The sequence below is a fragment of the Spea bombifrons genome, chromosome 10, assembly GCF_027358695.1.
Source record: "Spea bombifrons isolate aSpeBom1 chromosome 10, aSpeBom1.2.pri, whole genome shotgun sequence".
Lineage (NCBI taxonomy): Eukaryota > Metazoa > Chordata > Amphibia > Anura > Pelobatidae > Spea > Spea bombifrons.
The window spans coordinates 9172729-9187938 of NC_071096.1; the positions used below are offsets into that span (position 1 = coordinate 9172729).

The following is a 15210-nucleotide window of genomic DNA, read 5'->3' on the forward strand; positions in this document are numbered from 1 at the left end:
AATTGCTGCTTCCTTCTGGGTTCAACCAGATTTCAGTGAATTTGTCCCAAACGGTCTCGTAAAGCAGGGATGCATCTTATTACTCACAAATGCTCACTTAATTAAAATTATGAACTCCTGGGTCAAATGAAACCAAATAAGTAAATTTAAGGACTTCTTTTATGAGTTTGTTTATAAAAATCTTCAATATCTATTTTCTAACACATTTCAGCGAATAATACAGTTACTAAATAAATAATAAAATTTACTACACACAAAAGATGGACATTTACCTAAAAGTTATGGGGGGGGCGCACGGGTTTACTGAAACCAAACACATTTTACAGCTTCTCTTATAAAGTCTTTTGATACAATTCTTCAATTACACAGAGAAACAAAGTAACCGGTAGAATTAGTCCAACGTTAACAAGCAATTTACAGACAATTTGTTTGCAAAGCAGCTGTCAACAACATTAATGTATGCTAAAACTGTTGCCCGTATCTCTAAATGCAATTATATGTGTAAAATATAATAAACTATCTGTAGGGTAGAGGTGTTACTTGTAGCTTGAAGGTTAGCTTTACCTTGAAAAAAAAAAATTGTAGGCGGTTTTCATGTAATTTAAAGGATCGGAGCGGCAAAAACGTAGCATTATATATACACATCTGCATAAATATAATATTGAATTTTATTTGCATGAATAATTAAGACTCTAATCCCGGAAGGAAGGGCAGTATCAGCATATGGATACCTTTTCATGTTTTTACTAAGGTAATCATGATTATTGTGGCAAACCAAGCGCCACCATGACTTTGGATTGTCCTGCTTTCTAAAATGTATCATTTGGAAAAGTAATAGGTCCACTTTAAATGAGGATGGGTCGTATTTTTTATACTTGGTTTGGGTTTCTCTAAACGAGCTTGAAGATCCTTCGTTGACGAGTTAATTATTTCATTATATAAATTATGTGTGTTCATTACAGCAAACAACTCACTGATTTATCCAAAGAAGTTTAAACACAAGACTCTGAATATCCACTGAATACTGTAAGATGTAATTGGTTAATACCTAAACAGTCCACTCCTGCTACAAAAGAACCCCTAAAAATGAGGCCTCTACTACCTTTCCATTATGGAGGCATACAGGGGACAACTGTTGCTGGCTTACGCTGGTCTACTAGTGATAGTTGAAGGTATTTAACACACTGGTCTCATTTAGTCTGTAGCCACTTTTGAAGCACTGCTGGACATCTGTATAAGAAGGAGGATAAGAACTTCTATAGTGCGTGTAGAAGACGTCTTTGTACACGTAAACAGCTGGTCAATATGGCTGTGCTTACCCATCGAGGACAACCTTGCAAGACTATCCCTGTTGTTAACGTGCTACTGCTGTGACTACCCACTGCTACTCAAAAGCCTTTAATCCTACAAAGAGAAGCCCTGCTGTTTACTCTGCTGTGTTGATATGAACTGTTGTAACAGGGCTTGGACTTACCTTTTATGTGGCCGCAATAAGCTGTTCTGTAGAAAAAGTTAAGCCCGGACTGTATCTAGACATAATTAGCTGTAACTAGCATCTGCCTCTACTTAGAACATGTCGGAATCTGGTGTACGACATCTCAATTATCAACAGAACCATTTTACAAACGAGAACATCAATCAATCAATAATGGGAACAACTGATTACGTCAACAAAACCATATGAAACAAAGATCAATCCAAAACATTTATTTCAACAAAAACATGTCTGATATTTTATTCTCGTTTAGCAGGCACTTGGTTCTTCCCTTGGTTGGCTCTCCCACCATGCTCCTTACCACCAACATCACCAGCTCCATCCTCTCCACTGAAGTTAAGCTTTAAGGTACAGCTGAACGAAGCAAGAATTCAGCGTACAGCCAGGAAATACAATTCGAAAAACACCCAAATCATAAATATTGGGGATTGCGTCACACTATGTTGCTATATATTGCTTAGCCCGCTGCTACGTCAAAGCATCCCAAGTTTGGTGAATCCACAGGAGCCTCATTTATGGTGTCCTGAGAAAGCTCAAATTTGATTGAGTCTCGTTTGGGTTAAAATGTGGTGCAGTCCCACTGATTCAGCTCCTTGCCTTAGCAATATATAGCCATATAGCCATGAATATAGCCATGAAAAATTAGATTCGCCGAACTTGGGGCACTCTGACATAGTGGTGGGCTAAGCAATATATGGCCGAATAGTGTTTCGGAATCCACAATATTTATGCCGCAGATAGGTGTTTTATTTTGAATGGTATTCACTGGGTGTGCACTGAATTCTTTCTTTGTTTTTGTACTTTTTGGTCATTACTATTCTAGCAGGAACCCAGGAATCTGAATGTGTGTGCCTTTTATGCTTTTTAGGTTGTGTGCTCCCCTAGTTTGTATATTGTTTTTTAGGCAAAGCTGATTTCTTACTTTTAATCATGCATTATAGAAGGGAACAGGGAAGGGAAATAAGTAAGGGGATAGATATGATGCGAGGGAATGAGCAGCAAGCATTTAAGAATGACAAAAAAACTATCAAAAACCATACATCCAATATGAGAAATATGCCAACCGAGCCACCAATAAATCCAGAGGATTGTCGGGTATTGTCATACCCCAGCAGGTTTACCTCCGCATAAGACGAGTCGGATAGTTCCCCGCACTGGAAACCTATGAGGTCCACTGCCTATTATTGCTGGGCTGGTGGTCAGCCTGTCCCCAGGTGAGGGCAGTAGTCAGTTGAAAACAAAAATGAACAGGAGTGGGGCTAACGTCATGTGACCCTTAAAACCGTCTGTCCGTTTTACTGCAAAGTATTACTCACCTCCTTGGCACGTGGAGCAAGAACGGGTCATAAAATGACCTGGTCCCCAAAGAACTATAATGGATACATTACTTTCAGAGCATGGATACGACTCCCTATTAAGCGGCATCATGTTGTTACATTGTAGTATTCTCACTTAAGACTCTCAAGAGCAACTGCATTTTTTTTCAATACCAACACTTCTGAAACCCTAATTACCACATTTTAGCAGCAGCTAACTTTATGCAAGGTGATTATCAGCCACAGAGCCAGGTTTTATCTCATCCTCGGTACCGAGGCTCCTTGGCAGGCGGTTTGACTTGTTTTCGTTGCTTGGAGCAAAAGAACCGAGTCGTTCAGCCATAAGGTAAGAGAGCGAAGTCAAATCAGGATCAGCAAGCAACACGGCTGCTAGTATCACAACAAACTCACTGATTCACATTGTTATTTTGTAGTATGTTTGAGTAAGCATGCATGTAACATTGTCACGGGAAGACAAACATAGAAACCTTTGATACCTTTTACTGGACCAACTTGTACAGCGGTTCAAAACCTTAGAGGTTAAAGGAGGGACATCTGATGTCTTAAGCGCTTATGTGATTATATTTTACTCTGAACACGGGTATCGCAAATTGTACTACAATAAGGCAATGGAGTGTAAGCTTGCAGACGGGATCCTCTTTACCGAACATATCGGTTTGTCTTAGACTGTCAATTCTGCCTTTGACATATCCTTTGAGCATTTCTATTGTAAGAAGCGCTGTGCACATTGCTGGTGCTACCTAAAATAATAATAATCATAATATGCAATTGTTGTGTTTTAGGAGCCTACAATGTCTTATGAGCAAGCTTGAGTTGTGGCCAGAAAGGGACGTATGAAGATCAATCTGAAATAGTGGGATAAAGAAGACTTAAATATTAGGAACCACCGGCCTTTCACACCACCGAGTAGGCAAGAGTTTGTCTCTGAGATTACATGGGGTAGCCTACATATCAATACATATACAGCGGTCACGTATAGTTTTCCATCTGCGTCCTGAAAGCATATAGGGTGATTTTAATGAAAGTTACCCGTGTATACACAAGTCTCAGTGAGCGATAGACAATGAAATGTCAGAAAACGGACTGAACACCTTCTCCCAGACTCCGCTCCTGTACTTGGAGGATTAGACGCGTCCCCCGAAAGCATTACAAACAATGCATCTTAGATTGTTAAAGTCAATGCATCTGCAGGAATCCCTCAGTTCTTCAATTTGTCACACGGAGAATAGCTTTTTATCGATTCATTTCTAGGTCAGTAAACTTTTCTTGTCTTCAAAAGATCTAAAGTGCAGACATATGGGGCCTCTCTGATACCAGGCATTGTATCTCCGCTTCAATAGTGCGCTGCCATTCAAAGCAAGCGTAACGCGGGGATGATAATAAAACTATGATATTGATGGGAGGGCAAGGAGAACTTGCGAGAAAGATCAGCGTTAACCCGTTTGTTACTAGGCACAACCACGCTGACAGAAAGAAAGGAATTGTGTTTTGCGCTATCTTTGTTGCTAGACGAACGGATATACACTCATCAAGGATTTGCCAAGGGCTGGTGTGGCCCAAGGGACTACCTAGAAAAAGGCCCAAGGGGCACTAATACAAATGGGGGAGGTGCTCCAAAATCCTAGATGGTTCGGACTGCTAAAGGATCCCTGCGCTGGACTGGATCTCCAGAAATCTTTAACAGCATAATATGGGCATTTCAGAATACCATTCCCTGGGAGGATCTTCCCTAATCACACGGCTGCCATTCAGATCCATCAGACCCATTTCTGTATACAGATCTAAGGATAAAGAATTGAAGATCATTTGGACCCTTAACTTCATTTAATTGCAACACAAAAAAGGAAGAGCGCTGGATCTGTTCTGAAACTGTCAACATATAATACAAGTTGCAAGTATATTATTATTCGTTTCTTCATCGGTCAACTTTAACCAAATAATGTCTAAAATAGTTAATCCATTGCACAGCACTGCAGAATATGATGATGTTGTACAAAAAAATAAAACATAATAAAAACAAAAATAATAACGATAAAAATAATAATAATAATGCACGTGCCGCAGGCAGTTTAGAATAACGTTTTAATGACGATAACGGCTCAAAAAAGTCTGGTCCATGCGTGTCCTATGTATATGTTATGGTCTAGCATAAGACGGGGAATCCAGCGTGTCCTGCGACAGGCAGCATATGTTTCTGCAGTTCTGTATTACATTAGAAATGATATAAAAACAAACTGTCCCAAATTATTTATGTCCCTCGGTTCCCAGCCTGTACTGCATCCAGAATCACCTTCTTAGTGGTGCCGCCTGCAGTGGTAGGACTGGCATTTAAGCCTCTTCTGCGCAGTTAATGCCCCTGGCTTTTAAAGCCAGACCACAAATCTCTATATTTAGCTTGCATTCGGGAACAGTGGGTTTTTTTTCCCCCTCTTTCCCATTTCTCTGCCAACAGCTGTATTCATAATGGCATGTTACCTCTGGCTGGTACAACAGACAGACAGAGAACATCCCTACAGATCCACACTGACTAGATGATTATCTCGGACGCTGCACACGCCAAGCGAGTACCACCTAACTTAACAGTAAATTGTTCTACGAGACAACCATACCCCAACCCCAAGCTAACCCTTACTACTGTAGCCATCATTGCTTTTATTTTAAAAATTGCATTTTGCGTTACTTAAAACTCACACAATTTACAGTTGAAATGAGGACTTGGGATCAAGTACTAAAAAAAAAATCTACAAGAATAATATGTGAAAAACACATTCACAACACATTAGTTTCAGTTTTAAAAATGAAATAAAAAAATTCTGCCATTTTTTCTGAACGTCGTCTCTGGTGGAGTCACTTCCACACAAAAAGTGATGGGTTCCACACGCCTTGTCACAGACGCTGGTGAACAGGTACACACGGTTTGCCTATCCCTTATTGTCTCAAGCAAACTAACATCAGAACCTTCTGTCCATCTTCTGTGGCCCTGTGGGAGGTTTTGCATGTAAGTCTAAATACTATGTAAATATGTAAGTATGTAAATTGGGCTTTTTTCCTTAAAAAGTTATATGTAGGCAGCAGAATAAAGTAGCCTAGGCTGACTAGGGGGACCCTCGTCCACTAAATCAGGTCCCCTGGTCCCCCGATGCACCGCAGGGCGGTCATAAAGCAGATCTCTGGAAAAGCCATCATCTTTAAGAGACAGATTGCCAGGCTATGACATCATAACCCGGCGGGCGTGGAAAGCGTGGCTGGAGGTGCTGCCCTGGCTCAGTTCTAGGGCAATGCTCAAGATAAGAAACATCACTAAGAGAAGGAATGTTATGGACGCTTCCAAGGAGAAATAATAACCAGGACTAGAAGACTCAATGCAGTTACTGCCCTCTGTACGGGATGCCTGGCTTTTTTCAGATCTTGGAAGTAAATTGGTTATTTTTTTAAACATTTTGTTTGCCCTTGAAACGTGAAAAAGTTACCCCAAAGGTACCCTGCCGCGTGTTTCTAATGGAAATCCTCGGAGGGCGACATGCTGGAACATGCACAGAAGACCAGAATCAGGAAGCCTCTACTGGGAAAGTAACAAGATGTGTTTGTCAGTGAAACGTCACTTATTTAATTAAAAGGATCACTGAATCAGTCTACTTTAGCGATATCTTAAAAAAGGCAGGACTGCTCCTTTAATTATTAAAAAAAACGCTTAAGTCACGCCAAGTATTTGGAATTCCGCAATGAGTTATTTCACACGTCCATGACCACAAGGCTTGGGGATGCATCCTGTGTGTCAGTTGCGTTTAACATGCACACGACAACACAATTTGGCAAACATATATGTTACTGAATCTGGCAACGGGCCATTTAGCAGGAAGGTGAATTTTGACAACTCTCTCTTTATATAATTGCATTTGGCAAATCACTGTTTTGTAGCTCGGTGGAGATTACCCTTCTAAACTTATACAAGGTGATAAAGTCAATTACATTGACATGTGAAAAGAAACCCAAACAGTCAGGTTAAATTACATACCTAAAGGAGATCGTGTCTGCTAATTAAAATAGCTGCCGCCATTACGAGGATGGGCTTGCACAAGTACAGTCCTGTCTATAGAGAAAAAGATCTGTCTGCGTGTGTGTAGATGTGTACGTGTGTATATGTGTGTGCGCATATTTGTGTGTGTGTGCATGTGTGTGTGTGAATGTGTGTGTATGTGAATGTGTGTGTGTGCGCGCATGTGTGTGTATGTGTATGTGAATGTGTATGTGTGAGGGTGTGTATGTGTGAGGTTGTGTGTATAGATGTCTATGCCTACAGAGCCATTCTAGTGCAAGGTGCTAAAAGTAAAGCAATCTGAATATTCCAATGGTTGCTATGGCAACTGCACCATGATTGCCATGTCTCCAAGGGAAGAACCCTTTGGTGCACGTATATTATGCAAAAACCTTGTTCTTTGGTTCCACCTTTACATATAGTCCCCGACACACCGGTTTCTTTTACTTTAGAATAGTTCTAATACATTAATACCTAAGGAGTTCATCACATCACCTCCTTGAGTCCGACACATGTTTAACCCCCCCCAAAAAATACAGAAAATCAGCCCATCAGGGAAAATTCAGCTGCGTTCTGAATGAAAGGCTGATAACAGAAGAATGAGAGCATCTTTTATGTGAATAATGGTAAACTGTTCTTTATGCTCTGCTGATTAATGTGAAATTAATTTTACGCGATGGATCCGTTTTAAAGTTGTGTCGGTCTGATCCTGCCTACGTAAAAATAGAATACTTTCATCCGAATCTGTTGAACGACTTCAAATGCCCTTAACGAGGAGTGACCGAGGGCATGCGTTTCTTGCAAGGTGTACAATGTTAAAAGCGGCTAAGTATATAAAACCGTACCGCGTGCACATAATAGACGTAGGTGCGCTCATTAAGGAACAAAACTACTGAACTGTGCTAATCTACTGCCGCGATAAACACGACATTTTGGATATGCGAGCCGGCAGTTGCCATAACAATGCCAATTACAGCCTTGTTTAAGTGTCTATATTCCAAATGCAAACATCAAAACAAAACCGCAATTTATAAAATAAAAAATAAAAGCGTTCTGGATTGCGTTCAATAATCATGAACTAACCCCGCCGTATTATTGCAGCAGCAGAGAACGTGTACGATTTAAACAGAATTAAACTCAGAATCTGCTATTAAGTGGTTAAATTAACCAGGATAATGTGTGTCAAATAACAAAGATGAACATTTCATTTTCAAAAGGAGCTAATCTTAGTGTAATGCAATTTATTGCGACTTAAGAGCAGAAGGAGAATCCTCCTCTTTGTAGCCTTGGACTCATATCACATCGGAAGATTTTCCTAAGCGGTTTAAAACAGACAACACTGATCCCAAGGCATGCGCGGCTCATCAGGACTAATCTCTGGACTAGAGAAGAAAAAATAATCACAAATACCTATACTCATCATTAAACTGAGACAAGACAAGCATGAATTATTCCGCATTGACTGTTAATGAATGAAGCCCCTCGATAATAGTGCCGACCTACCATGACTTGTACTTGTGGGCAGCCCATGGGCTTTGATATGCCAGCCCATGAAGATTACGATATGCAAAGATATTTAAACTTTTACCCATGTGTATTTCTTTCGTTGCATTTAATTTCCTTGTTGGATATATCGGTGTCCCGAGTTAGTACTCCTCATTGCTTTTATTGCCTTAATCTTATCGACAGCCACCCTTCACAAAGCAGATCTGCCCTTTTCCCCAATTCCTACCTTACGGTTCTGTCCACTAAATAAACTGAAGTAACAATGCTTACAAATTAAAATAAGCATCACGCATGCTTCAGAAAACCCTCTTGTGTGTCTACCGTGGGAGGAGGTATCTTCATTAACCTTCCATTCTCATGATCTGCATGGGTTACGCATCCTTTATTACGCTTCTGACAAATGTTGTTTATTGGTTTAGGAAGCCTTTGTAAGGATGAGCACAAGAAATGTTGACTCTGCCACAGGCTGCCACCAGACATCGGCTGTGATTGAAACAGTCCCCACTAACCACAATTTTATTGGTTGAATTATTTCAAGGTTCAATACACTGCAATTTAACTTTTTATTGAAATGAAGAAATACTATGTTTCATGGACATCTACACTCATTGGCCACTTTATTAGGTACACCTTTCGCCTTTTGCCTTCAGAACTGCCTTCATTTTTCGCGGCATACTTTCTACAAGCTGCTGGAAACATTCCTCAGAGATTTTGTTCCATACAGACACGATGGCATCACGCAGTTGCTGCAGATTTGTCAGCTGCACATCCATGATGCGAATCTCCCGTTCCACCACATCCTAAGGGTGCTCTATTGGATTGAGATCTGGTGACTGTGGAGGCCATTGAAGTTCAGTGAACTCATTGTCATGTTCAAGAAACCAGCTTGAGATAGTATGAGCTTTGTGACACGGTGCATAATCCTGCTGGAAGTAGCCATCAGAAGATGGGTACACTGTGATCATAAAGGGATGGACACGGTCAGCAGTCACATTCAAATGATGCTCAATTGGTAACAAGGGGCACAAAGTGTGCCAAGAAAATGTCCCCCACACCACTAGCACCAGCCTGAACCATTGATACAAGGCAGGATGGATCCATGCTTTCATGTTGTTTACGCCAAAGTCTGCCTTCTGAATGTCGCAGCTGGAATTGAGACTCATCAGACCAGGCAACGTTCTTCCAGTCTTCCGTTGTCCAATTTTGGTGAGATGGTGCGAATTATAGCCTCAGTTTCCTGTTCTTAGCTGACAGGAGTGGGACCTGGTGGGGTCTTTTGCTACTGTAGCCCATCTGCTTCAAGGTTGCATAACGAGTGGTTATTTGAGTTATTCTTGCAGTTCTGTCATCTCGAACCAGTCTGCCCATTCTCCTCTGACCTCTGACATCAACAAGGCATTTCTGTCCACACAACTGCCGCTCACTGGATATTTTCTCTTTTTCGGACCGTTCTCTGTAAACCCTGGAGATGGTTGTGCGTGAAAATCCCAGTAGATCGGCAGTTTCGGAAATACTCAGACCAGCTCTTCTGGCACCAACAACCATACAATGTTCAAAGCCACTTAAATCCCTTTTTCCCTATTCTGATGTTCGGTTTGAACTTCAGCAAGTTGTCTTGACCACGTCTACATGCCCGAATGCATTGAGTTGCTGCCATGTGATTGGCTGATTAGCTATTTGTATTAACAAGCAATTGAACAGGTGTACCTAATAAAGTGGCCAGTGAGTGTATATGTTTATGACATGTCGGAATCCATCACATGTCGGACAATGCCTTTCTAGTTATTCTATCTGCTCAAAGAGCTCAAACTCTACACTGCGAGGGAGGTAAGCGTGACACCGTGATGGCACAATGACTGGAATGGGTCACTTGCACCATAGATGATGTCTGCCTCCTCACACCTATTCCAGTACAACAGAATGGTCTAATTGGTGGTGGTTCTCGTCTTTAAATCTTGTTCCTGTTGCCTGAAATAGAAACCTGGCTTTTTCCACTGATGCATGTATGGTGGCTTGCCAGGTGCAGGGACCAATCAAGAGCTTGTGGGTGTTTAAACCAAGAGCTATGGTAGGTGGGTGCTTCTAAAATCTTAATTCGTATGTAAAAGATGTACTTAGATATATAGATATTTCGGGGTGGGGGGGCAATCTCACAGGAAAGTGACAATTCAGGGTATTCCAAGGTTCCTAGGATCTTAAAATATTTGAGAAGAGTAAACAGGTCTCAAGAAGCCTTCCTTAATTCTGGAGGGGGGATTGGGTTCAACCTCAGAGGGCACGTCAAATATATAAAGAGACAATTCAAGCATCTGTAATGGGGACTAAATCACATAACAATAAATTATCAATTATCATGAATGTATTATTGATTTGTTTCTAATGCTAAATAAGATATGTTTTTACTAGATAATAAAGTCTGTGATACCGCAGTCACAGCGGACGGGATGATAATCTAACCTCTGGAGAGAATCCACAGTGCAGGGGCTCGGAACTCATAACCTGAGGACCGAATTTAATGGAGAGCCAGATATTAAGGAATGAGAATATAGCGTAGTCAAACAAGCCAGGTTCATACACAGAGTCATAGAAAAGCGGAGTCAAAATCAAGACCAGGTCCAGATCAAGCAGTTTGGTCACAGGGAAGCCAGGGGTAAAAACACAGGGATACTCAGAATAAATCACACAAAGCATAGAGAGACTGTAAAGAGACTCTATAGCAGGAAAGGACTGTACCTATTAGCTGATTTAAATAGCCCTCGCTAAGAAAACCCAGTCCTCCAGGTGATTGGAGAGGCAGAGAAAAGGGAGGGGGTATATTTTTTTAATTGGTGGTCCACCCATGCGCGGAAAGCCTCTGAATATGCTGGGAAGCCACGTTGGATACGGCTGGGTTCCGGGAAGATGGCCATCCATATTTACAGCCAGGAGGTGCCGCATGTAGTCTCTCCGGTGTCCTCGGCATGGAAGGAAGCTTGTGAGTTCTGTTTGCTAAGCCTTGTTTAGAATTTAACTTTCTGAGCAACTTTATTATTGCATCAACGTCAAACATAATTTATGCAGAGGCATGCCTGGAGGCGTCAACGTCGCGATGGTATCTAGGCTTCAGTAAAAAACAGCGTTAGCTTCTAGCCTATGAGGTTATCTTCCATTATCTTTAGCGTTTCATAGTATTGCACGGTCCGAGAGCAGGAGTGCATCTTCAGGCGTAAACGAGGTGCCAAAGGTTTCCTCTACCAAACATCCATTAGAAAAGGAATTCTCTGGGATGTTAATAGTTCATTCTAAAGGACTATCCCCAAAAGAGTCCCCCACTATCTAACTTTAATAGCCAAGGTGCAAACTATTTGTTGGAAGTACCTCCAAGCTTTACTGCACTCCAAACTGTTCAACAGATGAAACCCAGTTGCCATGTTAAATATTGCTATTACTTTAGCTTTAAAAAGTCAATGAGCTCTTCCATTTGAAGAAAAAAAAAGATAATATACTGCATTACCCACTTAGTTACCCTAGTCTATCTTATTATAGAGATTTTTGTGCTCTCAAACCTTTGCCAAAATGGGGGTGGGAATAACTTTTTTCTTAGTGAATAAATGATGGTATTTTAAAAGTACTTTTGTCTAATTGTATTTTTTTGTGTGAAATCTCTAAAGCTACAGAGATGCTTAGCAGGATTATAGGACACTAATAGGTTTCAAATGGACATCTTCAATGCTAAGTTATAGAGAGTTCACTACATGCCTTAAGCCAATGGCCCGTGATGTTTGTCACTTAGAGTCAACAAGAAACCATAAAACAAATGTCATTACACTTTAAAGCATTTTTGGGAAGATCATTTGCGGGCCTTTAATAATAAAGACACATTTCTCTCATTTGGTGATCGTTTTAGAAATGTCTTTTGTGCTAAATGTTTCGGAAGTAAAGTCACTTGGTGAAACCCTGTGACATGCTGCGGTAGAAATTTTAAACATAGGAAAAAATATGAAGAAATATATTTTTCAAAATTACATATAAAAAAAAAACTATTTTAAGAACTAGACTTTAATTGCTAAATTAAATAATGTACATATAAGTGGTGGTTTTATTTAAATACATGATCCTCTTCTAAAGAATTATAGATATCGGGTTACAAGTGTGAAGTTAGCAAATTGACTGCAACATTAGCAAATGATGAGGAAAAAAGAATTTATGAATGCAAATATATGTACGTATTCCGCATACGCTTTATTGGATCGACCAGACAAGTCATAGCGATCGATTTAAAAGAAGAATTCATGCAGTAGTTACACTTGTCTGAAGCACTGAATGAGCTTTTTGCTTGATGGTCCTGCAATGACATATAATGTCACGGAGCTCAATCTGACTTACAAAGTGGATTTGGGCGCAAAACGCACCCTTACTCAGTCCCTAATGCCAAGATGCAACCGTCACACGATTATACCGTTTTATCGCATATTAGATAAGGACAATGTTCTCCTGTGTAAGGATGTCTACTTCCTATATCACTGCGCAGTTATCGTGGGCTCCAGACATAAGGTGTTCCTTGCTAGTTCTGTAAATATTCAAAGTAATTTCTGCTTTATATACATAAAAAATATTCTTTATTATTAACAGCTTATGTGCCTGTTGTTGAAGCGAGGGGCACAGATGTTTTTTCATTGTCTGGCTTTTCACCTTTCTTCCTTGTCTCTAGCCCCCTTCCTTTTCTTTCTTCTTCTTCTTCTTCTCCATCTCTTCTCCCTCCTTTTATTTTCTTCCTCACCACCACATCCTCTCTCTCCACCTTCCCTTATCTTCTCAGCATCTTCTACACTCTCTCTCTCTTTTGTCCTACTCGTATTCACTTCTATCTCTATCCTTTTCTTCTTCTTCCTCGTTGCTCCTCTTTCTCTCATCTGCATTATCCAGTAACACTATCCACCTTCCACTCCACTAGTCATACTAGTCATGGACGGGGGACACAAAGGTCCAATTATGGTGTGTGTGTAATATACATATACAAGATTGATATTAAAGATCGGCACCGAAACAACGAACCAAGGTATAACTTATTGGACTATATATATACACACACACATACGTGTCTGAAAAAGAGGTTGGTTTGGATTCTGTATAAAGATCAATCAAATCTTTGGGCTTGACCTGGGGAACAGATCAACCCCTATTGCAATTAAACAATATATTAAGGACAGGGAGGGACTGTTTTTTTGGGGGGGTGCTTTTGGGAAACCAAACTGAGCGGATGACTAGCACTCAGAAAACACAGCTCAACTAAACATAATTCCTGCTTGCCACGGAGCGTTCCAAGGGGCCTTTAATGAAACTATGTAATGTTTAAAGGATTTAAAAAAAAAATCTGTCTAAACTTTCTGTTCTCATAATTGCCCTTTATGAAGATCGAGCTGGTGAAAATTCCTCTTTAATTTTACATAACTGTCCAAAAGGCAGCTCCAACAACCAGACATATGTCTTGGACAGTATTTTGGGCGAATTCCGTGCATGTGCTAAAAAGGGACCACATGAGTACCCCTTGCTGTGATGTCACACATTTGCCTATTTATTGTGCCGGACTTGAGCGTGACATAACATGTTGTTGGCTGTTCCTTTGACGGGACTGTTGGTTAGTATGGTCCATATCTACTAGTAATAACAATATCTTTAAAAAGGTCTTAAACAAATTGGAAGTACTGACCAATCAGAAGAAGTGTCCCAACTGCTAAACCACCACCTAGGGGGGAAAAAGTAGAAAATTATAAAATACATAAAGAAAGGACACGATTATCTAAAAAATTAAGAGCTGTATTTGTATTCTGCATCCACAAAAGAAGCATCGGTAGCACTGACAGCTACACAAGCTGGTAACGATATAGACTAGACTCAAACCCAATGTCCATCTTGTCAAGAACACAGGAAAGTAAACTGCAGGCAAATAGATAAACAATGCCTCTTGCCTTTAATTTTTTTGCCCTGTCTCGGGTCTCCTTGCCCACAGACTTGAGGAGCAGGTCCTGGTTCTAGCTTGGCTAGTGGGCTTATCACAAGAGAAGCCAAGACAGAGCTTGGACCCCAGCGTGGGCATACGCCCAGCCTTATTTATCTAAATTATTTGTATTTATGTATCCAGCCATCGGCCGTTAGCTTCTAAATGCCAGCGATGCCCCGTCATGGCCGGTCCGGCCCTGGTGCCAGACGCAGCATCCCCATTAACGTACCTCCCGACAAGCAAAAGGACAGAGAGGATCATCATCGCCTCCGGAGTGATGTTAGAGACGCTGACAGCTATTTATGTTATACTTTATTTACACAATTCCATTTACAAACACATTTCCTGCTTTTTATTAAGGAATTATTGTGACTTTAAGGGCTGTAGAACCTTGTGATACCCTCACACCCAGCAAACGTTCTGTCCTCCTAGAAGAGAGGTGCATCAGGGGAGGGAAAAGGTATAAAAAGATATGGACAATAAGGATAGATGCTAACCAGCACGTTAACAAGCTGATGGGACAAAGGAGCGGAAACATTTGGATCCCAAACAGGGACTGTCCCCACAGAAGAAGGGAACCCGGCAGGTATGTTTTTAGGATCACAGCATCATCGAGGACAAATGGCAGTAAGAAGATGCCGAGTTCCGTCAGCATTCACACACCTAAGACGTGATCCAGGGAGGGCACCCCAGAGGAAATCAGCAGCTGCCCATTTTGCACGGAAGGCCGACATCCTGGGATAGCCGGAAATTTCCCGCGGACTTTCCTCCGAAAACTTGTTTCAAGCCCAGCTGACAGATCACTGCCACTCACACCTCGTTTACCGGGCGCAGCCATCTTGCTTCACCCGTTCTA

General features: G+C 41.0%; 1 protein-coding gene across 1 annotated transcript in view; it reads right to left on the minus strand.

Moving 5' to 3' along the window:
• The window catches only part of ELP4 (elongator acetyltransferase complex subunit 4), a 98623-nt gene extending 83420 nt beyond the window's left edge, over positions 1 to 15203 (minus strand). Inside the window, exons 1-2 of the mRNA XM_053448866.1 lie at positions 15018 to 15203; positions 14064 to 14099 (exon numbers count right to left, since the gene is read on the minus strand). Coding sequence (XP_053304841.1) covers positions 14064 to 14099; positions 15018 to 15192 — 211 coding nt within the window. The 5' untranslated portion in view covers positions 15193 to 15203. The remainder of the gene's footprint in view (positions 1 to 14063; positions 14100 to 15017) is intronic.
• Between the last annotated feature and the right edge of the window lie 7 nt (positions 15204 to 15210).